At 44.7% G+C, this 26,745-nt stretch overlaps 1 protein-coding gene across 1 annotated transcript in view; it reads right to left on the bottom strand.

Annotated features, from left to right (window-relative positions):
- Positions 1–19,771, bottom strand: part of LOC126106547 (UTP--glucose-1-phosphate uridylyltransferase-like) — a 120,284-nt gene extending 100,513 nt beyond the window's left edge. Inside the window, exon 1 of the mRNA XM_049912886.1 lies at positions 19,696–19,771. Coding sequence (XP_049768843.1) covers positions 19,696–19,716 — 21 coding nt within the window. The 5' untranslated portion in view covers positions 19,717–19,771. The remainder of the gene's footprint in view (positions 1–19,695) is intronic.
- Between the last annotated feature and the right edge of the window lie 6,974 nt (positions 19,772–26,745).

The following is a 26,745-nucleotide window of genomic DNA, read 5'->3' on the forward strand; positions in this document are numbered from 1 at the left end:
GATATCCGTTTGACGTATGGCAGCGCCATCTAGCGGGCCAACCATAGCGCCATCTGGTTTCCCCCTTCAAGCTAGACGAGTTTCATTCTTTGTAGTTTTTTCGTTTGATGCTTATTTTGTGAGATATTTGGCCCGGTCACTATCAATGGACCACCCTAAATACACTCCTGAAAATGGAAAAAAGAACACATTGACACCGGTGTGTCAGACCCACCATACTTGCTCCGGACACTGCGAGAGGGCTGTACAAGCAATGATCACACGCACGGCACAGCGGACACACCAGGAACCGCGGTGTTGGCCGTCGAATGGCGCTAGCTGCGCAGCATTTGTGCACCGCCGCCGTCAGTGTCAGCCAGTTTGCCGTAGCATACGGAGCTCCATCGCAGTCTTTAACACTGGTAGCATGCCGCGACAGCGTGGACGTGAACCGTATGTGCAGTTGAGGGACTTTGAGCGAGGGCGTATAGTGGGCATGCGGGAGGCCGGGTGGACGTACCGCCGAATTGCTCAACACGTGGGGCGTGAGGTCTCCACAGTACATCGATGTTGTCGCCAGTGGTCGGCGGAAGGTGCACGTGCCCGTCGACCTGGGACCGGACCGCAGCGACGCACGGATGCACGCCAAGACCGTAGGATCCTACGCAGTGCCGTAGGGGACCGCACCGCCACTTCCCAGCAAATTAGGGACACTGTTGCTCCTGGGGTATCGGCGAGGACCATTCGCAACCGTCTCCACGAAGCTGGGCTATGGTCCCGCACACCGTTAGGCCGTCTTCCGCTCACGCCCCAACATCGTGCAGCCCGCCTCCAGTGGTGTCGCGACAGGCGTGAATGGAGGGACGAATGGAGACGTGTCGTCTTCAGCGATGAGAGTCGCTTCTGCCTTGGTGCCAATGATGGTCGTATGCGTGTTTGGCGCCGTGCAGGTGAGCGCCACAATCAGGACTGCATACGACCGAGGCACACAGGGCCAACACCCGGCATCATGGTGTGGGGAGCGATGTCCTACACTGGCCGTACACCACTGGTGATCGTCGAGGGGACACTGAATAGTGCACGGTACATCCAAACCGTCATCGAACCCATCGTTCTACCATTCCTAGACCGGCAAGGGAACTTGCTGTTCCAACAGGACAATGCACGTCCGCATGTATCCCGTGCCACCCAACGTGCTCTAGAAGGTGTAAGTCAACTACCCTGGCCAGCAAGATCTCCGGATCTGTCCCCCATTGAGCATGTTTGGGAGTGGATGAAGCGTCGTCTCACGCGGTCTGCACGTCCAGCACGAACGCTGGTGCAGCTGAGGCGCCAGGTGGAAATGGCATGGCAAGCCGTTCCACAGGACTACATCCAGCATCTCTACGATCGTCTCCATGGGAGAATAGCAGCCTGCATTGCTGCGAAAGGTGGATATACACTGTACTAGTGCCGACATTGTGCATGCTCTGTTGCCTGTGTCTATGTGCCTGTGGTTCTGTCAGTGTGATCATGTGATGTATCTGACCCCAGGAATGTGTCAATAAAGTTTCCCCTTCCTGGGACAATGAATTCACGGTGTTCTTATTTCAATTTCCAGGAGTGTATAAGCACTTGGCTGAGTGACAGTCCGCAGTCCGGTCTGCCGAGAGCTGTTGGCAAGTCCTTGTGAGGCAAATTGAGGAGCTGCTTGATTGAGAAGTGGCGGCTCCAGTCTCGTAAACTGACAACGGCCGGGAGAGCGGTGTGCTGACCTCATGCCCCTTCATATCCGCAACGAATGACGCCTGTGAGCTTGTGATGACACGGCGGTCGGTCGGTACCGTTGAGACTTCAAGGTCTGTTCGGACGGAGTTTTTATATATATATATGTGAGTGTGTGTGTGTGAAAAATTAAAATATTTTTCTCGCTATCATTGTTTCGCTCTGTCCTTGTTTCTTTAAATTGCTCGCTTAGACGATGAGACTCATGTCAAGCGAGCAACTATCCAGCAGATTTAACAGCTGATTCCTCCAATTTTATTCATATCACTCATATTCTACTGATCAGTAGATACAGTTCGACAGAAACTAAATCGGTGACACAATACGGCAACTATTAGCACGTGTATGTCAGGAAATTCGTAGGGAAGAACGTGACCTCGGACGCTCAGAAGCGCTTAGAATACGTAAATCGCTCGTCCCTAAGTCAGTGCTATTGAGCCATACGCACGCAGAACGAAATGTTCTCTTTTAGCGCCATTCGATAGCGATATATTATACCTGCGCTAACAATTGGAATGTAGATTAAAGTTTTATGATTAAGGATGTTACAGTCAAAGACTGCTGTGTGAAAAATCACAAGTTCCACTATCGTCATTTCATCCTCAAACTTCACTCAGCACTAAACAACCAACCTTCTGCACCGAAGTAGAACTCCATGTTGTGCTACGAGTGGCAAAAGGCACGTTATGACACTGATATACCAAAAGAAAATACCATCGTTTGAAAAAGTAATTAATGCGACGTTTGATATTGGACTATTTGACTGGAGAAATGATGATGCACCTGCGCCAAGTGCTAGTAGCCCCGGAAAAGCACTGCCCTTTCCACACCTTGTGTACGCGACACTACCGCCGTCTGTATGTGTGCACATAGCTGTCCAGTGACTGTTGTCACCCCAGTGCGTATTTCCCCACACATCTGTTTCTTTAAATCAGCTCAAAATTTTGAGACGTAAGCCCGTGCCAGTTTCCCTGTGTACAATACTCATTGACGCACTTCAGGTCGGACTAGCAATATCCACAACAGACTGGAAAATGCTACGACATAAACAGAAATACATCATCTTCAGTGACAGTTTTTGAATGTGATTAATTATGTCTTCAGTGTTTCACATGTACATCTCATATCCGTAAGATTAAAAAAGCCTACAGAGGAGGAAACTAAATACATATATAAAAGAGTCCTTGTATTGAGCAATGGTAAATGACCAAATCAAAAAAGGTAACAACTCACTGGTCATGTTTGAGCAGACACAGAACAGCCGTAACAAACGATATCAGACTATTAGTCGACCACGAGCCCGTCAGAACGCGCCCTGCCGTCTTAACGACCAGACAACTTGCTCTTCAAGCTTTTATTACTTCCACAGTGAATACGACAGTAGAGAAAAGCGGCATGGTTTTCGTTTATTGTCATGTCGCCGTGCGTTTTCCATAGCGGCCATTGGAGACCAAGTACAATGATATTGTGATTGGGTAGTAGACACAAACACTACAACACAAATAAAAGACGAACGAAAAACAAACTCAGTGACTTGTCAACACTATATACACGAAACACACACAACCAACACACAGTGAAAGAGAGAAAGCGAAATGTTTGGTTGGAATGTGTTCGAAAACGGAGAAAGTCGGACATCCTGGTACAGGCCGGTCAACTAACTCCAGGGCGGCACTTGTGAAATAACTAAAGCCTAAAATCGTAAGTAGAATCAAACAGTAATTTAATCTTACGAAAGAAGCGCTGCGAAAATTTGTTTCTCACTTAAAAAGAGAATAACAGAAAACTCTAATACTGCAGCTTATCTGGAACCATTATATAATGTAACTGTTATACACATGCGAAACGCTTATGGCAGAGAACAAACAGCCTTTCATTTAGTTGCATAAACGGTCCACATCTCCAAGAAAAACATTTTTGTTGTTTGTTGATGATTCATTGCGTATTCTCATTTTCAAAACAAGAAAACTTTCAAAGACACGGTAAGGAACAACCACAAATACGAGTATTCTCAGGTGTTACACGACGTTCGGCAGGCGGTATGAAGGATGATTACAGTGTTGTTCCTTACTAACTTTGTACTCGCATAGTTAGTGTACTACCCCCTTGTTATTGCGCCCTATTGCGCAGTCTGTCCACATTTAAAGCACGCCGCGACACAGGCTTACAAAGACCACCTACACGTGTTTGTTTTTGTTGGCAGAGGACGGATAATCAGATTATAGCTTGTAAAAAGCGTGAATGGGTTAGGTAATGTTTCGCAGTCGGAGCTGCGCCACCTACATAACTTTTTAAATGTTCGCACAGGACGTCGTTCAGATTCCTCAGTCCGCCTCTTACAACTGGACAAACGAGAGGCTACTTTACGTAATCTGCACTCGTTCGTGTCAAGGCCCCTCGATAGTGGACACAACATCGCAACAAGGCCTCCTTACGTCACTCTGCTATCTGCCTATTCGCGCTATACAAGTTACGCCGTCACGTAGCAAGCGACCCGGCGACGGTTAAGCGTGCACGTTTGTTCCAGACCGGAACACCATACATGTGCTGTGTGAGCTAGCGTGTCTTCAAAACAAGTTCGGGGCTCTGTATTTCTGTATGCAATATTAGAATGCGTTTTGTTTCTTTCATTTATTGTAATTTATTGTAATTTCATTCCCTCTGTGACAGGGGTATACAAACTTAAAAAAAAAGCCGACGAACTTTAGGGAAAGGTTATTTACACCAAAACAAGAAAAAATATCTGTTACACAAGGGCTCTAAACTACATACCGTAAGAGACACGAAGATTTGTTCATCTTCGATACTATGAAACACATCGCTTCTACTGCAAGCTGTTTGCTTTTAATATTTCGGGTGGAGGTAGTGCGGTGTTTCGTGTATGTTGTGTGTGGTGGCTTGACTTGATCAGAGAAGACTGCGTGGGTGGCGGTTCTGTAAGTTTGATGCGGCTTAGGTTACCTTTCTGTGCTCTCCTTTTTGTTTTGCTCTCGCGGTCTGGCTACTCCATGAGCAAACTGATTCTCCTAGACTTCCTCCCCAGGCAGGGTGCTGCCGTAACAGTCTCTCACTATTACCAGCTATTAAATGATGAACACGTCCTCAACGATAATCTTCTGTGTTGTTTCAGCTATGTACAGATCCAATTACTAGTGACACATAACTTCAGATACATCATTCAATACGTCTGACCACACGTAATATCTATGATTTACAGCCTTCATTTGTCTCGAGGTGTTCGTGACGCCCTCAAGGGTCGCCAGCGAGGCATAAACGTCCGCTTTCGGCAAGTGCTGCCGCGGTCTGCCTCTGCCGTGTTACGCCACTGCACACGTCAGAGATCGGGGCGCGCACAGTACATTTTTCATACGACGTACAATGTTTGTAAAAGACACATCTTTCGCCAGAATGAGCGTCTCCAGTGGAACATAGATCATATTCACGAATAACACTCGTTACACCACAGTAGTATGAATCAAAAAAGGGAAAAACGTCGTAGTACACACGGGCTCTAAAACGCGTACCTTAAGAGCTATGAAGACTTCTTCGGTAGAAGAGATGTGTTTCTCAATAGGAAAGGTGAAAAAGTGCTCATAGCTCTTAAGGTATGCATTTTGGACCCCATGTTTACTAGACATTTTGCAAATACCTCGCAGTAGAAGAGATCTGTTTCATAATATCGAAGCCCATATTTACTACACATTTTTTTAGCTTCTTTCTGTGTAAGGAACTTGTCCCTAAAATTTGTCGATATTTTCTTGGAATATCATGTACACACGGTGTCCTATTTACCTCGAGCACCCCAAATAAATCTTTGTCCAGCAGAAAAATAAGAAAATCTGCGAAGCAAATGCTGTTTAGGAGGCCATTATCAGCATAGCTGCCTTTTTGCGACTATGTTCGTTATGAAGATGTGATTTTTTAAAAAATTGTACGGTATATATTTTTTATTTGGTAACCGACTTCTTCTCCTCAAAACCTGTTCTAAAATGTATCGTAGTGAACCATTTAAGTAAACATGGCGCTATTAAACACCTAACAGGGAACTGACTTTAACTTTCCTCTTCTAGTACAAGGTGTAGGTATCCACAGAAACGTAATTCGTCGACTTGCTGGAGCTGACAGTAAAAAAATAGAAACGTAAGGAAAATGAAAACTTAACATTCTTCACCTACGAGTAGAATTTGTACTTTCTCTTCGTCAGGGTACTTGATACTCACACAGATCTTCAATTGAAAACAGTTGACTGAATGATCGGTGTGGATTTTCCTTGTGTTTCACTTTGTTTGCTGTCAGCTGCAGCAAGCTGACGAGTTATGTTACCTCGGCTATTTGCGCTGTGCACCAGTGCGGGAAAGTCAAACTCTGTTATGTGTTGGCAGACTAAAACTGCGTGCCGGAGCGAGACTCGAAGTCGGGACCTTTGCAAGTACTCTATCGTTTGAGAGAGCACTTGCCCGCGAAAGCGAAGGTCCCGAGTTCGAGTCTCAGTCCGGCACACAATTTTAATCTGCCGGGAAGTTTCATATCATCTCACACTCCGCTGCTGAGTGAAAATCTGATTATGTTTTGTGCTACGTTTTTAATGACGTGTAGTTTACGTGACTGATACACGGTGATACTTTTCTGAACAGGTCTTGAGGAGAGCAAGTGGATTATCGAATAAAAAATACATGGTGCTGTTTAAAAAATTCGTACTGCTGTTCACAGGCTTGTAACGAACAAACTCACGGGGAAGGCAGTCATACTGGTTAATGTTCCCTGGTACCTAAACAAGATTTTCTTGACGTACTTGTATTTTGCTTCAGGACAAACAGTCATTTAGAATGGGCAACACCCCGTGTCTCGCCCTTAAGCGGAAACCATTTTAAAACATAAAGGTAGGATTTTAACGCAGGTACGTTTCTGCAGAAACTGTGATATATCTGAAAGGCAGGCTACGCCGCGCGGGATTAGCCGAGCGGTCAGGGGCGCTACAGTCATGGACTGTGCGGCTGGTCCCGGCGGAGGTTCCAGTCCTCCCTCGGGCGTGGGTTTGTCCTTAGGATAATTTAGGTTAAGTAGTGTGTAAGCTTAGGGACTGATGACCTTCGCAGTTAAGTCCCATAAGATTTCATACACATTTGAACATTTGAAAGAGAGCCTACGATAACAACAGCGTACCGGGGACCGCCAAATTGGAACATTACATGTCCAGAATGATAATTATTGCATTATACGCAGCGCAGGACTAAAGCGCCCGTATCTGGTCGGAGGACGAGCAAAGCAATATTTTGAGACACATCTTGAGCACGAAGACACAAGGCGGAGTCTGTGTACAATGAGTTGACCAAAGTCGTGGGGTAGCGATGTGCGTGTATACAGATGGCGGTAGTATCACGTACACAGGGTACAAAAGGGCAGCGCGTCGGTGGAAATGTTATTTGTACTCAGGTAATTCATGTCAACAGGTTTCGACGTGATTATGGTCTCACGACAGGAATTAATAGTGTTTAACTCCATTTCGTCAGTAGGAAAAGGGAGAGAAGGAAACATAGTAGGTAAATATGGATTGGGGGGAAGGAATGAAAGAGGAAGCCGCCTTGTAGAATTTTGCACAGAGCATAACTTAATCATAGCCAACACTTGGTTCAAGAATCATAAAAGAAGGTTGTATACCTGGAAGAATCCTGGAGATACTAAAAGGTATCAGATAGATTATATAATGGTAAGACAGAGATTTAGGAACCAGGTTTTAAATTGTAACACATTTCCTGGGGCAGATGTGGATTCTGACCACAATCTATTGGTTATGAACTGCAGATTGAAACTGAAGAAACTGCAAAAAGGTGGGAATTTAAGGAGATGGGACCTGGATAACCTGAAAGAACCAGAGGTTGTAGAGAGTTTCAGGGAGAGCATAAGGGAACAATTGACAGGAATGGGGGAAAGAAATACAGTAGAAGAAGAATGTGTAGCTCTGAGGGATGAAGTAGTGAAGGCAGCAGAGGATCAAGTAGGTAAAAAGACGAGGGCTAATAGAAATCCTTGGGTAACAGAAGAAATATTGAATTTAATTGATGAAAGGAGAAAATATAAAAATGCAGTAAATGAAGCAGGCAAAAAGGAATACAAACGTCTCAAATATGATATCGACAGGAAGTGCAAAATGGCTAAGCAGGGATGGCTAGAGGACAAATGTAAGGATGTAGAGGCTTGTCTCACTAGGGGTAAGATAGATACTGCCTACAGGAAAATTAAAGAGACCTTTGGAGAGAAGAGAACCACTTGTATGAATATCAAGAGCTCAGATGACAACCCAGTTCTAAGCAAAGAAGGGAAGGCAGAAAGGTGGAAGGAGTATATAGAGGGTTTATACAAGGGCGATGTACTTGAGGACAATATTATGTAAATGGAAGAGGTTGTAGATGAAGATGAAATGGGAGATAAGATACTGCGTGAAGAGTTTGACAGAGCACTGAAAGACCTGAGTCGAAACAAGGCCCCGGGAGTAGACAACATTCCATTTGAACTACTGATGGCCTCGGGAGAGCCAGTCATGAAAAAACTCTACCATCTGGTGAGCACGATGTATGAGACAGGCGAAATACCCTCAGACTTCAAGAAGAATATAATAATTCCAATCCCAAAGAAAGCAGGTGTTGACAGATGTGAAAATTACCGAACTATCAGTTTAATAAGTCACAGCTGCAAAATACTAACGCGAATTCTTTACAGACGAATGGAAAAACTGGTAGAAGCCGACCTCGGGGAAGATCAGTTTGGATTCCGTAGAAATGTTGGAACACGTGAGGCAATACTGACCTTACGACTTATCTTAGAAGAAAGATTAAGAAAAGGCAAACCTACATTTCTAGCATTTGTAGACTTAGAGAAAGCTTTTGACAGTGTTAACTGGAATACTCTCTTTCAAATTCTGAAGGTGGCAGGGGTAAAATACAGGGAGCGAAAGGCTATTTACAGTTTGTACAGAAACCAGATGGCAGTTATAAGAGTCGAGGGGCATGAAAGGGAAGCAGTGGTTGGGAAAGGAGTAAGACAGGGTTGTAGCCTCTCCCCGATGTTATTCAATCTGTATATTGAGCAAGCAGTAAAGGAAACAAAAGAAAAATTCGGAGTAGGTATTAAAGTTCATGGAGAAGAACTAAAAACTTTGAGGTTTACCGATGACATTGTAATTCTGTCAGAGACAGCAAAGGACTTGGAAGAGCAGTTGAACGGAATGGACAGTGTCTTGAGAGGTGGATATAAGATGAACATCAACAAAAGCAAAACGAGGATAATGGAATGTAGTCAAATTAAGTCGGATGATGCTGAGGGAATTATATTAGGAAATGAGACACTTAAAGCAGTAAAGGAGTTTTGCTATTTAGGGAGTAAAATAACCGATGATGGTCGAAGTAGAGAGGATATAAAATGTAGACTGGCAATGGCAAGGAAAGCGTTTGTCAAGAAGAGGAATTTGTTAACATCGAGTATAGATTTAAGTGTCAGGAAGTCGTTTCTGAAAGTATTTGTATGGAGTGTAGCCATGTATGGAAGTGAAACATGGACGATAACTAGTTTGGACAAGAAGAGAATAGAAGCTTTCGAAATGTGGTGCTACAGAAGAATGCTGAAGATAAGGTGGGTAGATCACGTAACTAATGAGGAGGTATTGAATAGGATTGGGGAGAAGAGAAGTTTGTGGCACAACTTGACTAGAAGAAGGGATCGGTTGGTAGGACATGTTTTGAGGCATCAAGGGATCACAAATTTAGCATTGGAGGGCAGCGTGGAGGGTAAAAATCGTAGAGGGAGACCAAGAGATGAATACACCAAGCAGATTCAGAAGGATGTAGGTTGCAGTAGATACTGGGAGATGAAGAAGCTTGCACAGGATAGAGTAGCATGGAGAGCTGCATCAAACCAGTCTCAGGACTGAAGACCACAACAACAACAACAACAACTCCATTTCGGAAATCGTTAGGCAATTCAATATGCGGAGATCCACATTATCAAGAGTATGCCGACAACACCAAATTTCAGGCACTATCTCTCACTAAGGACAACGCAGTGGCCGACCCCCTCCACCTAATGACAGGGAGCAGCAGCGTTCGCGTAGAGTTGCCAGTGCTAACAGCGAAGCAACACTGCACGAAATAACTGCAGGAATCAATGTGGGACGTATGACGAATGTATCTCTTACGACAGTGCGACGAAATGTGGCGTTAATGGGCTGTGGCAGCGAGTGCCTTTGCTAGCAGCACATCACCTGCAGCGCCTCTCCTGGTCACGTGACCGTATCGGTTGGGCCCTAGGCGACTGTAAAACCGTGGCCTGGGCAGGTGAGACCCGATTTCAGTCGGTAAGAGCTGACGGCAGCGTCCGAATGTGGCGCAGAACCTGCGAAGCCACGGACCTGGCACTGTGCAAGCTGGTGGTGGCTCCGTAGTGGTGTGGGCTGTGTTCACACCGACCCAAGTGAACCGATCGCTGACTGGGTATCGTTATGTTCGGTTACTCGCAGGCCACTGTCAGCCATTCACGGACTTCACGTTCCCACGTCACAGGGCCACAATTCTTTGCGATTTGTTTGAACAACATTCCGAACAATTCGAGCGAATGATTTGGCCACCCAGTTCGGCCGACATGAATGCCATCGAACATTTACGAGACATAATCGAGAGTTCGGTTCGAACACAAAATCCCGCGCCGGCAACACTTTGGCTCTTACGGACGGCTGGCCTGCAGAGGCAGCGCGGCTGAGTACTTGTGCACAGCGGGGCACTCCCGTGTACACACGTCCAGGCAGCACTTATCGTGGAAGAAATTTCAAACGCTATACGGAAGAGATCTGACATGGGCTGTGGTTCTGCAGCAAATCACTGACCTCACCAACTTCGGCAGCAGTCCCTGTCTGCAGATAGTGTCATAAGCCGTAGTTGGCTCAACAAGTACCACGGATGCTTTCAAGCCTTCTTGCAAGCCTGCTTCAGTGAAAGTTCTGAGATCAAGTCTTCAGTCATACAGCTTTTATTGAGGCAATTATCCCAGACACAGAAAACTGTCTCTGTCTCCAAACGGTATCGTAAGGTACAGTTGAATCGAGAAGTACTGCGGATGTTTTCGAATATTTTTGAAAGTCTTCTCCAAAAAAAGTTTGCTCTCATAACTCTGTCTCTTCTCTGCCAACGGTATCGCGACCCGTAACGGGATAGAGAAACACTACAGATCTTTCCAGATGTTTTTTCAACGCCTCCTTCAACAAAAGTTTTGAGAGTCACGTCTGACCTCACCATTCTCACCGAAGCAGGCTTTCAAGAAGATCTGAAAACATTAGTAGTATTTCTTGATTCAACTGCTGCTTACGATAGCGCTTCACGACAAGAACTGTTTCTAAAGTTACTCGTACCCTCTAGAAATATAGGTCAGCTCCTGAACAACATCTTCATTCTTTGATATTTCCAAACTATCGTTCCTAAGGAAATCAATAACCGAGGAACTTCAACGAATCCACTCCCAGAACTCTGTACTAACGTCCATTATTTTAAACCAATATATTGCTTTCACTCTTCACGGTCACGTATGAAATTCGCTCACACAGATGACCTACTCACTAGTAACCAAGACACGAAAATGAAAGGACATTGACACATGGCGTTTCAGTGTTGCGGCAGTACTATCGTAGTAGGAAACACGAGCCAAGAACGTAATGTTCGTGCATGCGTATCAATAACAGACAGGCTTACTGTCAACAGTAGATCTATATTTGATTGAAGTCTTATGGAACACATAATCCATACAAAACCTAACCCATTGTGTTTGGGTGTCACATTTGACAAACCCCTTACCTATCGGGCTCGATTGACAAATGCTACACCGAAAGTTCGCACCAGGAATAATGTCCTCCAAAAGGTCTCCGTTATCATAACAGCATCAGCAGCCGCTCTCCATTGGGGCTAGTGTGTAATTCAGCAGTGCATTGTGCTCCTGTATGGCTAAACAGATACCATGCCAACAACCTATAGACAGAGGACCTTAACCTGATTGCATATTTCCAGATTTTGAGAAGTGATCTGACAACCTTCTACAAACCGCAAGTAATAAAATTTTGGATCAATGGAGTATCGTCTCAGTTGCGCGACTGCTGTTAGAGAAGTCATAGTTCATCGTACCTGATGGGAAGCCCTCTACTGCAACTGAAGTTTTAGTTGGGGATCCCCAATGAAACGTTAAGGGCCCACTGTTTTGTGTAATCTATATAAACGATTTAGGAGAATCAGCAGCCACGTTAGTTCGTTTCCAGATTATTCTACCATGTACCATCTTTTCATCAGAAGACTGAAACGAATTACAAAATGACTTAGACAAGATATCTTTACAGTGTGAAAAGTGGCAGCTGATCCTGAACAATAAAAAAAATGTGTGGTCGGCTAAACGACAAATGATACAAAGTTAAAGGCTGTCGAGTCAGCTGAATACCTAGGCATTACAACAACTTAAGGGGCTCCGGAAAGGCTCAAAATCATGAAAAGTTCAATTTTTACTTATTTGCGTTTTCTGAATCTGCAGACTATTACCTTTTAATAGATATATAATTTATTCAATTCCGAAGACTACAACTATTTTAAAAATTTTTTTGAAATGTGTTCTACATGGGCGTGACCCACTGTGGCGCTGTTAAACTGCTGTCAAATGGTGTTATTATTAACGTCCTTGTTCATCAGGTACATTTTAGTGATGTGAGATAAAGTATGTGTTGTGGCTAACCTGTGATGGTTCAATATATATCGCTGGTGTGATTGTCGATTGTTTCATGTTTATTTACTCTGTCGTTATCTCGAAAATATTCGTAATTAATTCTGTTTCTTGAGTCTCTGTTTTGTTGAAGTATAATAATGAGTAAAAGTAAAGTTATTAGAAATCCTCTGAAGGCTTTTAAGAAAAGGAGAAATGTTGGAAAGCCAAAGGTATGTGTTATTACTGTAAATAATAACATTCTAACATGGTACGAGCGATGCTTGCTTTAGACAAGGAACGCCTTCGGGTTGCAGACAGGGCTGGAAAGAGTCTAGAAATACAAGCAAGAGTAAACAGGAGGAGGAACAAGAGGAAGCTGGAGGAGGAGTTTGCAGAGGATGAAGATAATCCATCCTATGGACCTGGAATGCACTAAAAAGTTAATCCAATCTTTGTCGCTCGATTCCCAAAACTTTTATTTCCTCATACTAATTACATGTTTTCAAAGGATCTTCCAAACATATTTGTTTGAAACTTTCAGTAAATGTTACACAGTACCTTCTGCATAATTTAACACAGCCTTTTTCCAAAAAACTGTATATTTTTGAATATATAAATAAAAAATTGCAAAAAAATGTTGAGAATTTTCATTGCAATTGAAAAAAAATCATCTTTAATAACTGAACTAAAATTTTGTAAAATCCCTTTGTTAAGTTATAGCCCATATTCCAATAAATAATCTGTAAAAAGTTCAACTTCCTACTTCAAATACTTTGTGAGGAAAGATGTAATTTATAAGCGTTATTTTAACATTGCAAGTATAGGGCGTTCCGGAGCCCCTTACACTGGAACCATCATTTATAATACTTTGTAGAGAATGCGAATTAAAGACTGAGTTAGAGCCAGCCCGTCTGGCCGTGCGATCTAACGCGGGAGGGCGTGCCGGTCCCCGGCACCAATCCTCCCGGCGGATTAGCGTCGAGGTCCTGTGGATGGTTTTTCAGGCGGCTTTCCATCTACCTCGGCGAATGCGGGCTGGTTCCCCTTATTGCGCCTCAGTTACACTGTGTCGGCGATTGCTGCGCAAACACTGTCTCCACGTAGGCAAGTTACTGTACCACGCAAACATTGAGGTTACACTCGTCTGGTATGAGACGTCCACGGGGGGCCAAACCGCACAGTAACCCTGGGTTCGGTGTGGGGCGGCGGTGGGGCGGTTGGGCTGCTCTGGCCTGTTGTGGGGTTGTGAACCACCGAGGCCTGCGGTGAGACGAAGCCTCTCCATCGTTTCTAGGTCCCCGATTTAATACACAATACAATACACACACAAGATTGAATATTATTGGCAGAATACTTAGGGGATGCTACAAATATATAAAAGAAACTGCCTACACTAAGCTTACACTAAGCGAATCATTAGCAATGCTCCACGCTACACACGCACCGTGGATCTTCACCATGAATACCGCCTCGATACCCTCAAGGAAATATTCAAGAAACACGCCACACGACTATACAGGAACTCGAGACACTCGAACAATCCTTTCATCCTCACTTTGGGAAACTACGATCACAACCACAGGTGGAAACACAAGCGACCAAAGACACTGCTAGCTAGGGCATAACCACCTATGGTAAACCAACATACGCAAACAGCGACAAACGTCGGTAAGCCCCTGCATATCAGCAACACTGACTGGCAACTACCAGCTGCTATTAGAGCCGACCAACAGGCCACAGCAGGGACACCGACGAGCTCGCCCACAGACGCACGAACAATCTGCCAACACTCCCTCACACTGTGCCTCCGGTATATGACCTATCGGACACGAGACCGATAACAAACCTAACTGTTGCAGGTTGCAGGACGCTGAACGAGGACTCTGTACCAGCACCCAGCGCCAGCCGCCGAGCAGCACAAACGCACAACGTCAAGGTATCGACATGCACGATACCCACTACTAACAAAGCCTATCCTTGCACAACCTATCGCAGGCAGCAAGACAACCGCTACTGCTCTTGCCGCCCGACCTAACTTTCGCAGAGGTTTTTTTCCCTTGGCTCTTGCTTTGGCACTTTTTTTCCTCTGCCCTTCAAACCGCTACCCTTCGTCAGATTTCGACCAATCTATCTCCAGATGAGCGCGTATTAATGGTTAATCCTAACCAGACGTACGCAAACATCGCAGTACCCACATCCTGCGACACCTCACTTTAGTGAATACTAAACCTTATGCACAGATCGAAGTAGACCATTTGTGTTGGCCATCATGCCGGTGTGGGCGTGGAGGGGCTCCACTTCTATATATAAAAAAAAAACTAAGCTTATTAGTCTTCTGGAGTTTTGCTGTGCGGTATGGGATCCGTATCACATACGACTAACGGAGGACATCGAAAAAGTTAAAAAAAAAGGAACGTCATTTGTTGTTATCACAAAATAGGTTTATGATAAGGCAGTTGGGATGATACTCAATAAAATAAAGAAGTTATTCGTTGCGACGAGATCTTTGTTACTGAATGTCAATAACCAAATTTCTCCTCCAATTGCAAAAAAGATTTTGTTGAGCACCACAAAACTGGGAAGAAATGATCATCGTAATAAATTGACCATTGTAATGAGATGTGTGAAATCAGAGCTCGCAGCCGCGCGGGATTAGCCTAGGCGCTGCAGCCTCGGACTGTGCGGCTGGTCCCGGCGCAGGTTCGAGTCCTCCCTCGGGCATGGGTGTGTGTGTGTTTGTCCTTAGGATAATTTAGTGTAGTGTGTAAGCTTAGGGACCGATGACCTTAGCAGTTGAATCCCATAAGATTTCACACACATTTGAACATTTTCAGAGCTCGCATTGGAAGACTTGCGTGCTCCTTTTTTTCCCACATGCTGCCCGAGAGCGGAACGTTTCTACGCATTTTCTGACAAACGCGTGTGAACTGCTGATGAATAGTGTAGACACGCGCGTAGAAGCTCCACAGCCAACTCGGTGTGTGCCGTCAGGGGCCGAGTACAGGTTACGCCACTCTACTGGCGCACAACTTCAGGGGACGAGTACAGGCTACGCACGCCACTCTACTGGCGCACAACTTCAGGCCGCGCCTCTCCACCTCGCCTCAGCTTTACAATCCCGAGTTTCCCGTCTGCTATGTCTGACACACTGAAATCCAGACAGCCGGCAATAAAAACTGCTGCGGAACTTGTTGATGAACGATTTAATATACTTTAAGTAGGTGGCACCCCAACAGTTCGTAAATATTTGAAGAACGCCGTAATTTTCCGCCAAGAGTTGCTGATAAAATTTCTTTATTGAACAACTAGTTTCGATGAACAGATCATCAGTTTCCTGTACACCAGCATTTAGTGAAGTCAGCGTGAATCACATGCTTCTTGGAGCCGCGGTGTCAGTGGTGAGTTGTGTACACTGAGCAACAGGCCGCGTGAAGGCCGCGTTTGTTGTTATAAGATTTAATTTATGGATCAACAGACGTGAAATAACGTTAATTTACAGTCTCGAATCTGTAGTTGTGATTTCTTCGGAGGGAACTAACAAAGAGAAAATGGCGATGTTGTCTATGATGCACTGCTGTAACTTTGCGATATTGTACCGGTATAATTTAAGAAACTTGCTTGTATAGTGAGCTTTAAAAATGCGTTTAGCATTATTAGTCCGAGATAATGTTAAAGAAGGATGTGGTGAAATTTTTTAATGCGTTAGTTATCACGAGTTCTACATTAAACAATTTTTTTTTTCAGGGTATGGCCACAGAAAGGTGTTACTGAAAGTGGAGCATTTACCTATAACGGTATATCTCAATGGGGACCACGGATTAAATGAATGTGCACGCATATGAGATGTATCTAAGTCAACAGTTCAGGGGCATACTGAAAAGAAAAATGCAAATGGGTATTTAAAATTTTTGGGCGCTGTAAAGTGTCCCTGCCGGCCGCAGTGGCCGCGCGGTTGGAGGCGCCATGTCACGGACTGCGCGGCCTCTCCCGCCGGAGGTTCGAGTCCTCCCTCGGGTCTGTGTGTGTGTGTGTGTGTGTGTGTGTGTTGTTCTGAGCATAAGTTTAAGTACTGTGTAAGTCTAGGCACCGATTACGTCAGCCGTTCGGTCCCTTAGGAATTCACACACATTTGAACAAAGTGTTCCTGAACGGAGTTGAAACGAATCGGAAGATCATATTTATACATGTGAAGAGGTGATGTTCGGTGACAAGTAGCTTATACAAAGCCATTCTTTGTATCAGATATCAATAACAACGTCCTGCAGTTGAGGATGGACTTGCTTAAACAATTTTGTATGTATGTAAATAAAAACGTAAATGTTCGTTTGTTCAAAATCTTAAGTTTCAGGAAGATCTTCATTGATTGCTTTGAAACGTTGACACAACGTTGCATTCAAATACGCGGGTACACGGGCTGTTTTTTTTTTATATATCTTCTGGAGCATCATTACCAAAAATCTCGAAATGTTCTTGACAGATTTAGTTAACAATAGACTACTTGTACAGAATCGTAATTTATAAAATTAAGTCCAGGCCTGAAAGGAGGGGTGGGGGGGGGGGGTGGGGGGCAGAAGGAGATGGAGTGGGGAGCAGGAGAAGACGGAGAGACAGAGGAGGAAGGGGGGATGGCGAAGGCAGAGGAGATGTACGTATAGAGGAGAGAAGGAGATCACAGCTTGTGTCCAGTTTCCACACGTATTAGATACGCGAGCTCTCTGTGTTCTCTCTTTTCAGTTTAACCAGACCGAGCCAGAGCAAGACGTGGCCAGGTAGAGCTAGTGACAAAATTTTACTTATTCAATCGTAAGGGTAGGGGCCCGCGTCGGGCAGGCCGTTCGTTGGGTGCCCGTCTTTCAATGTGACGTCACTTGGGCGACCTGCAGTCGTTGAGGATGATGGGACGGTGATGATGATGAGGGCAGCACGGCACGCAGCCCCTGGGCGGAGAAAATTCCGCGACCCAGCAGGGAATCGAACCTGGGCCCAGAGGATTGACAATCCGTCACGCTGACCATTCAGCTACCGGGGGCGTACGAGTGACGAAATAAAATCTCGGTTCTGTGTTCGAGTGGATCGAGAGCCTCGATTGGACGTCGGGCCCTGCGGGAATTAATAACAAAGCAGTGAAAGGCACTGCACAAACCCCTCTCCTTTCTGGTCCTTGTGTATTTGCACGTTGTAAGTCGTCTGTTAGTGTATTTCGTACACGTGCTGATGGACTCGGTAATGGGTGGAATACTGTCAGTAAGATACGATGTTTATTCTCCCAAACAGAAGGGGAGTAGAAGGTGGGCAGGAACACGGGAGAGAAGGAAATTAGGACGCATATACACTTCCTATACATATTAGAAACGTCTGCTATCTCTTTTGTTCCTTTATCGTGTAACCAGACTCAGTCACTGCAAGACGTGTCCGAGTGGAGACAGCCACAAATAAAATCTAAAAAGTGGTACAGGTTTTAGGCAAGTCTCCCCTAGGTGAGGGGCAGTGTTAACTGGCGTAAGCGTGGTTGCTGGGGCAGACTAATTTCTTCGTCCGGTACGTTTATTTAGGGGAAACACACAGACACACACACACTAGAGATGGGGGATCCACTCTTGAACTGATTCATAGAGTTGAATCTTTCAAAGGAGTGAACAATCAGTGATTCAGAAAAAAAGAACGGTAGCTCCAAACGTTTCCCACGGCAGAGAGAGAGAGAGAGAGAGAGAGAGAGAGAGAGAGACGGAGCATATCAGCAGCGCCTCTGCTGGTCAGAGCACAGTGCACGCCACACAACACAGCCAGCGCCGGCCTCTGCCCTGCTTCTACCTTGGCTGCCTGCATTGTGCAGTGCCCCATTGGATTTTGTGTTTCACATATGCCGTGCCGTCTCTGTGCGTCGTCTGCCGCGTGCAGTGTCTGGCGCAGCTTAACTTCGCATCGCACTCTGTCGGCGATCGTTTCAGTCGCACGTCCTGCCCTCTGGGCAGTTGATGCGAGCAACAGGACAGAGAGCCACCTAGCGGATAACATAGGAACTACTTGCAACAACCTGCTCACAAGGGAACGGACGATTTGTCTCGGAGCAGGTGAGTTCACCGCTTCCCCCACCCTCAGAACTCGCCCGCTCAACGCTCACCCCTAGTTCTCGACTCTAGCCAGAGCATTGAGCAAAGCAACTCAGGTGTCACTCTGGTCTCTGCGGTCTCAGCTCACGCAGTAATACAGCTCGCGGCTCGACCTGCTCGACTCAGTGCTTCTGCATCGGAGTTCGTCTCCACTGGATATTGTTCTTCGTAGTAATACCACTACGTATATTACATTATTATGTTATGTATACATCATTTGTTTTTATTTTATTTTTATTTGTTTAAACTGATCGGATTAGGTTCCTGACGACTCCTCTTACTATAGGATTTTTATTATGGACACTCGAATTTACGCTTTAATTACGAGCGAACCGATAAACGTATCGCAAAATGTGATACACCAATATTTTCCTTGTTTTATTCTGCGTAAGGCTATATGCAGTACTTTCGTTTTACAGTCAAATTTATATATTTTTTCTTATTCTGGTACGGATTTTGCGATTTTAGGCGTCTTCGGAAGGAAACGTTCACTTTAAAAATATATGGCTTGCGATGTATTTGTATGAGGTTAATGAAATTTTAATACATTATAGCCAAATATATTGTTAATGTAAATCTCAAGTTACAACATTTTCCGATCACCCAAAAAACCACGATAGTGCAAAATAAATCAATAATCAAAAACTTTGTCATATCGTGGAAATTTCAATAAACAATACAAAATTCTTACTCATTATCTGTGTTACTTCAAAATAGGATCAAATAAGATCAAAATACAAGTATAGTACTGGAATAAACCAAATTTAAAGGGCAATGTGCCTTCCATTTATTTTCTATTGTAAATGAGTGGTGAGTCATGAAAAAGAGCTAATTCATTTCAGGGAGTGAACAGTTCTGATCTGATCTCTGGAAAGAACAGTTTTGCCCATCTCTAACACACACAGACACACACACACACACACACACACACACGAAATAATGACGCATTCCAAAGCGACGCCAACGACCAAATCTGGACGCCAACCTGCGACCTCCAATTTACGACGCAGAGACGTTATTCCGAGAGCCCGATAGCCACCGAGCATTCTCTCTCCCTTGCAGACGCCACACGACAGCGGTGACTCGGCTTCGCGCTGCGCGTTGCGGCCCCGCGACTCACCCTGTTGAGCAAGTAGTCCATGGCTGTTGCGGCTTCTCGGCTGACGACTGGCGGCGCGCGCCCGCGGCGGCCACTTATATGCCTGGCCGACGTCACGGCGCGCGCTGATCCCCCGCCACCTGCTGGCAGATCCCGCGCTGCCCTCCGCTATCAGCGCGGCCGAAGGTCGGCCGCGGCGGCGGCGCGCCCCGCCTCACGCAGTAACCACTCGCCGGCTGGACCGCGGTCCGCCGGGGCTGCACGCGCCCCGCTATCTGGCCGGCGTGATGCTGGCTGGCGCCTCGCGGCCGCTCAGGTCTCCAGGCTTCAAGTGAGGCCTTCTGTACGGCTCCGTAACTCCATCCCCAAAACTTCCTTGTCTGTCCGACTGTTCACGACCCTTCCTCTTACGAACGGCTAGACATAACGTATTGTCATCTAACAAGGGAACCTCCCCATCACACCCCCCTCAGATTTAGTTATAAGTTGGCACAGTGGGTAGGCCTTGAAAAACTGAACACAGATCAATCGAGGAAACAGGAAGAAGTTGTGTGGAACTATGAAAAAATAAGCAAAACATACGAACTGAGTAGTCCATGCGCAAGGTAAGCAACATCAAGGAGAGCGAGAGCTCAGGAACGCCGTAGTCCCGTGGTTAGCGTGAGTAGCCGCGGAATGAGAGGTCCTTGGTTCAAGTCTTCCCTCCAGTGAAAAGTTTATACACTTTTTTTTCGCAAAGTTATGATCTGTCCCTTCGTTCATTGACGTCTCTGTTCACTGCAATAAGTTTAGTGTCTGTGTTTTGCGACCGCACCGCAAAACCGTGCAATTAGTGGACGAAAGGACGTGCCTCTCCAATGGGAACCCAAAACATTTGATCGCAAGGTCATAGGTCAACCGATTCCTCCACAGGAAAACACGTCTGATATATTCTATACGACACTGGTGACGGCATGTGCGTCACATGACAGGAATAAGTTGTCGACCCACCTAACTTGTACTCTTGGCGAATGGGTAAAAAGATTCTTCTACCTTGCCCGATTTAGGTTTTTTTGTGGATGTGATAATCACTCCCAAAAAAGTGATGAAAACATAAGAGTTTGTCACATAAACTGCAACAAATGAATGCAACAGTTCCACAGTAACACAGGTTTGCCTGTGCTCTGTCACAACATATGTTATTAACGTTTTCAAATTTTTCCGTGTGCAGACCGTCAAATCCTGCATATGTCCAAGCAAATCTCAACATGTCCTGGAATTTTGGAGAGCGAAGTTGATTATGTGTGAGTGCCTGAACTTTGATAATTGACACGGACGGACAATTTGTCTGAAAATAAAAAATTAAAATCTTCACACAAGGGAAGACTTGAACCATGAACCTTTCGTTCCGCAGTTGCTCACGCTAACCACAGGACCACGGCGTTCCCAAGCGCTTAATATCCTTGATGTTGCTTATCTTCCCCATGGACTACCCAGTTCGTATATTTTGCTTATTTTTTTCATAGTTTCATACAACTTCTGCTTGTTTTCTCGATTGATCTGTGTTCAGTTTTTCAAGGCCTATCCAGTGTGCCAACTTATAACTAAATCTGAGGGGGGTGCGATGGGGAGGTTCCCTTGTAAGTCACATATTAACGTCTGCGGTCCCTCGTTGATGCAGAAAAGTGAAGCAAAGTCAATGAAATGAAAAGATATGGACGTTTACACTTAGGTGACAAAAGTGCTAAGACAACTCCTAATATCTTGTCGGACCGCATCTTGCCCGGCGTAGAACACCAACTCGATGTGGCACGGGCTCGGCAAGTTGTCGGAAGCGCGCTGCAGAAATACTCAGCCCTGCTGCCTCTATAGTCGCCCGTAACTGAGGGAGTGTTGCCGGCGCAGGCTCTCGTGCACCTACTCACCTCTCCATTACGTCCCCTAAATATTCGATGAGATTCACGTCCGGCTATCTGGGTGGTCAAATCATTCGCTCGATATGTCCGGAATGTTCTCGAAACCATCAGGGAACGGTTGTGGCCCAGTGACTTGTCACTTTGTCATAAAATTCCCATCGTTTTTTGCGAACACCGAGTCAATGAATGAATGCAGATGGTCTCCAATTAGCCGAACATAACCATTTCCATAACCATAGGTTGCTCAATGTAGGTGAAAATGCGATCAGTAATGTTCCAGATTTCGAGGTAGAATGGGATAGGAATGATGATGGAAATAGGATCACATTTGAGGAAGTGGAAAAAATGGTCAATAGATTGCAGTGCAATAAAGCGGCTGGGGTGGATGAAATTAAGTCGGAACTCATCAAATACAGTGGAATGTCAGGTCTTAAATGGCTACACAGGATAATTGAAATGGCCTGGGAGTCGCGACAGGTTCCATCGGACTGGACAAAAGCAGTAATCACACCAATCTTTAAACATGGAAACAGAAAAGATTGTAACAACTACAGAGGTATCTCTTTAATCAGCGTTGTGGGTAAAATCTTCTCAGGTATTGTTGAAAGGAAAGTGCGAGTATTAGTTGAGGACCAATTGGATGAAAATCAGTGTGGGTTTAGGCCTCTTAGAGGTTGTCAGGACCAGATCTTTAGCTTACGGCAAATAATGGAGAAGTGTTATGAGTGGAACAGAGAATTGTATCTATGCTTTATAGATCTAGAAAAGGCATACGACCGGGTTCCTAGGAGGAAGTTATTGTCTGTTCTACAAGATTATGGAATAGGAGGCAAACTTTTGTAAGCAATTAAAGGTCTTTACATGAATACTCAGGCAGCAGTTAGAGTTGACGGTAAACTGAGTTCATGGTTCAGAGTAGTTTCAGCGGTAAGACAAGGCTGCAACCTGTCTCCACTGTTGTTCATATTATTTATGGATCATATGTTGAAAACAATAGACTGGCTGGGTGAGATTAAGATATGTGAACACAAAATAAGCAGTCTCGCATATGCAGATGACTTAGTTGTGATGGCAGATTCGATGGAAAGTTTGCAAAGTAATATTTCAGAGCTAGATCAGAAACGTAAGGACTATGATATGAAGATTAGCATTTCCAAAACGAAAGTAATGTCAGTGGGAAAGAAATATAAACGGATTGAGTGCCAAATAGGAGGAACAAAGTTAGAACAGGTGGGCGGGTTCAAGTGCTTAGGATGCATATTCTCACAGGATGGCAACATAGTGAAAGAACTGGAAGCGAGGTGTAGCAAAGCTAATGCAGTGAGCGCTCAGCTACGATCTACTCTCTTCTGCAAGAAGGAATTCAGTACCAAGACTCAGTTATCTGTGCACCGTTCAATCTTCCGACCAACTTTGTTGTATGGGAGCGAAAGCTGGGTGGATTCAGGTTACCTTATCAAGAAGGTTGAGGTTACGGATATGAAAGTAGCTAGGATGATTGCAGGTACTAGTAGATGGGAACAATGGCAGGAGGGTGTCCACAATGAGGAAATCAAAGAAAAACTGGGAATGAACTCTATAGATGTAGCAGTCAGGGCGAACAGGCTCAGATGGTGGGGTCACGTTACACGCATGGGAGAAGCAAGGTTACCCAAGAGACTCATGGATTCAGCAGTAGAGGGTAGGAGGAGTCGGGGCAGACCGAGGAGAAGGTACCTGGATTCGGTTAAGAATGATTTTGAAGTAATAGGTTTAACATCAGAAGAGGCACCAATGTTAGCACTGAATAGGGGATCATGCAGGAACTGTATAAGGGGGGCTATGCTCCAGACTGAACGCTGAAAGGCATAATCAGTCTTAAATGATGATGATGATGATGATGATGATGATGAACCATTTCCAGTCAGTGATCCGTTCAGTCGACCGTAGGACCCAGTCCCACAGCCCACACCGTTACGGAGGCGCCACCAACTCGCACAGTGCATTGTTCACAACTTACGACCACGGCTTTGTCTGTCTGCGCCACACTCGAACCGTGCCATCGGCTCTTACCAACTGAAACCGACCAGGTAACGTCCAGCGTGCAAACGATGTGGTCTCGAGCCCAGGGCACGTCGTGCTGTCAGCAAAGGCACGCGAGTCGGCCGTCTCCTGCCGTAGCCTATTAACACCATTTCCGCCGCACTGTTCTGGCGGATGCGTCAGTCGCAGGTTTCGCGTCAGTTTCTGCGGTTACTCCGCGCAGTGTCGCTCGTCTGTCGTCGGTGCTCCCGGCGGCTACTTGGCGGCTGTCGGGCACTGCTTTGTCAGTGGTGGGCGGCAGGGTTCGAGATGTCGCATTCTCAGCACACTGTTCATCACACTGTCCGTACCGGAATACTGCACTCCGTAACGATTTCCGAAATGGAATGCCCCGTGCGTCTAGTTTCAATTACCATTCCGCGTTCGACGTCCGTTAATCCCCGTCGTGCAGTGTCGACCGCGTCCAAAACCTTCTCCCACGAATGACCTGACGACAAATGATGGCTCCGCCACTGCACCGCCCTTTTGTAGCTTGTGTGCGTGATACTACCAGAATCAGTATATGTGCATACGCGTACCCCACGACTTTAGTACGTCACGTACTTTGCTCTCGTCAACTCTCACCAGAACCTACAGGATAATTCCCGTTTACCTAGAACGGTGAAATTTGGCAAGAAGCTAGGTTTCACGCTATAACGAAAGGATAAAATCTGAAAATTGTGAATTTTTTGTTACATCACACGAAATAAAATCTTCCCTGCCGTTTCTATCTGTCTATCTGTCCGTCCCTCAGTTAACCCCACCTTCCCCGGGAACGGGTAGACGTATCGCTTTGAAATCTACGTCACGTACCGAGGTCTACAGTCACCTGGCGGTGGCATCTCACTCAGTATAACCGAAAGATACGGCCATTTAAGTCACATATTTCGATACTAACCAACTCTTCATTTGTGTGTCCGTAGTGTCCGTAGTTGCTTTATAATTCTGGAGGCCATTTTTGGTCTGTCGCTGAAACTACAAAAATGCGTCATTTTTTCATCAGACGCGTTTCTCACACCACATTTTTATGCACACCACTCCATCTAAAAATTGGACGAAAATTATTGGCGCCAAAAACAGAAAAACGTCGATGTGCTAGCACACCGCATTTCCCGATGTAAGCGAGAAAGCAGCCGAAAGATCACCACCACTGATTATGCTTTACCTCAATAACACGAAACGCCTCTGACGAAAAAAATCACGCATTTTTGTAGTTGCAACGACAGTCCAAAAATACCCTCAAGAACTAATAAACTCACTCGTTAAAACCTATAGGCACTTACGGTTGACGTAGAAATCACGAAATTGGGCAAGAAGAAAAGTTTCACAGTACAAGTGAAGGAAACAAATCGGATACTTGTTACCTTACAATTACATCACACGAGAAAAATATTTCCCTTGTTATTTGTTATCCGACATCAAACTTGAAACTAGAACATTGTCGCAATTCTCGCAATCGCTGGGACTGATGTCTCGCCAGTATCAGGCAAACATCGTCGAGGTGCTCGGATCCCCGAATGGACGGAACGCGTGTATACGTGATGAAGGTAGTTCAGAACCCTAAGTGCACCAGCCCTGTTCGCACTCGGCCAGTTTCCTTACATACGGTGTGTCTCCAAAACAAGAGACTCTTTTTATCACTGTAGCACTAACATTTACTAAAACACGGAAAAATTTCAAAATTCAGAATGATGTCAACATATGCAGAAACCATCCATTTATCGAAAGCGTTCAAATTGTTGGCCACTGTGAGCCACACGCAGCTGATAACGCACTCGGTATTTTGGCGTATTCGTTTTCAGTGACTGCTTTCATCTCATTGACTGTAGCTGGTCCTGTGCTATAACCACATGTCCTCGTAGACAAAAACTCCACAAGGGTGAAGTCTGGTGAGCGTGGAGGGTGCTCGGCATCGCCTAACGATCTGTCTGGCACGTGTTCGTCAAGTTAGGCCCTAAGTCGCCATCGCAGTTGGGAGGTGCTCCGTATGTAACGTAACCGTATTCACCTGTGCTAATATGCCTCCAGTTCTACGCCTCCTGCAAATCTGGCTGAAAAGTGATTCTCGAAAGTAGGCTATTTCAAATTATGCCTATACCACGTTTGTGGTTGAAACACTGTAACTGCACTTTGATGTCGAGTCGCTTACAGTTTATGGTCAGATCGAGTCTCGTTTATTATTCTTCATAAACAGCTAAGAACATACTACATCTCTTATAATATGATTGTTCCAGTGCATTATCCTTTTATAGAAGTGACACCAACGTTGATGTGTGGCAAACATATCAAATGCAGAAGTATCAAACCAGAATAATTACACGTCTGTTGTTTGAAGCTCATTTCATTCAAAATAAACTCCATTGTTATTTATATATTTTTTTCTTTTTTCAAGCGAACCAGTCTACGAGCCATTTTCGTACATTTTCATACAAACTGACCGTTGTTCAGCGATAGTGTATCCCAGTGATGCAAATAGACGATAATCGGACGGAGCCGACTCTGGAGAACAAGCTGCACGCAAGTAGATTAAAAATGTATGTTCTGAGACACTAGGAAAATTTCATAAAAAATAAAAAAATCTCTCGTGACTGTGTCACATCACGATTTCCTTGTTTTTCACAAAATTTTCCTAATCACCCAGAACATACATTATAAAACTACTATCCCTTTTACCTAATAATAATATAATAAAATAGTTTAATAATAACTATAATAAAATCATTTATTTTACATACATTCCCCATAGGTGAATGTAATGTAATTAAATATATTAGAGAATTAAGTATTGTTTTTTAAAAATTATATTAAAGACTAAGTATGTAAAATTATTTACTTTCAACTTTAGCAGCCATAAAATTATTATGAGCTGTTGTTTATAAATGTTTTTAATGAAGATTTATTTATAGTTTTACCAAATTTACAAGTAACAATTAATTAAAATGTATTAATTAACAAAAGTAAATTTTAGTAAATTATAAATGGACAACAAAGAATGGACAACAATAAGAAAATAAAAAATGAATTAGTTAACAAAGGTAAATTGTATTGAAACTTCCTGGCAGATTAAAACTTTGTGACCGACCGAGACTCGAACTCGGGACCTTTGCCTTTCGCA

The sequence above is a fragment of the Schistocerca cancellata genome, chromosome 10 (assembly GCF_023864275.1).
Source record: "Schistocerca cancellata isolate TAMUIC-IGC-003103 chromosome 10, iqSchCanc2.1, whole genome shotgun sequence".
Classification (NCBI taxonomy): domain Eukaryota; kingdom Metazoa; phylum Arthropoda; class Insecta; order Orthoptera; family Acrididae; genus Schistocerca; species Schistocerca cancellata.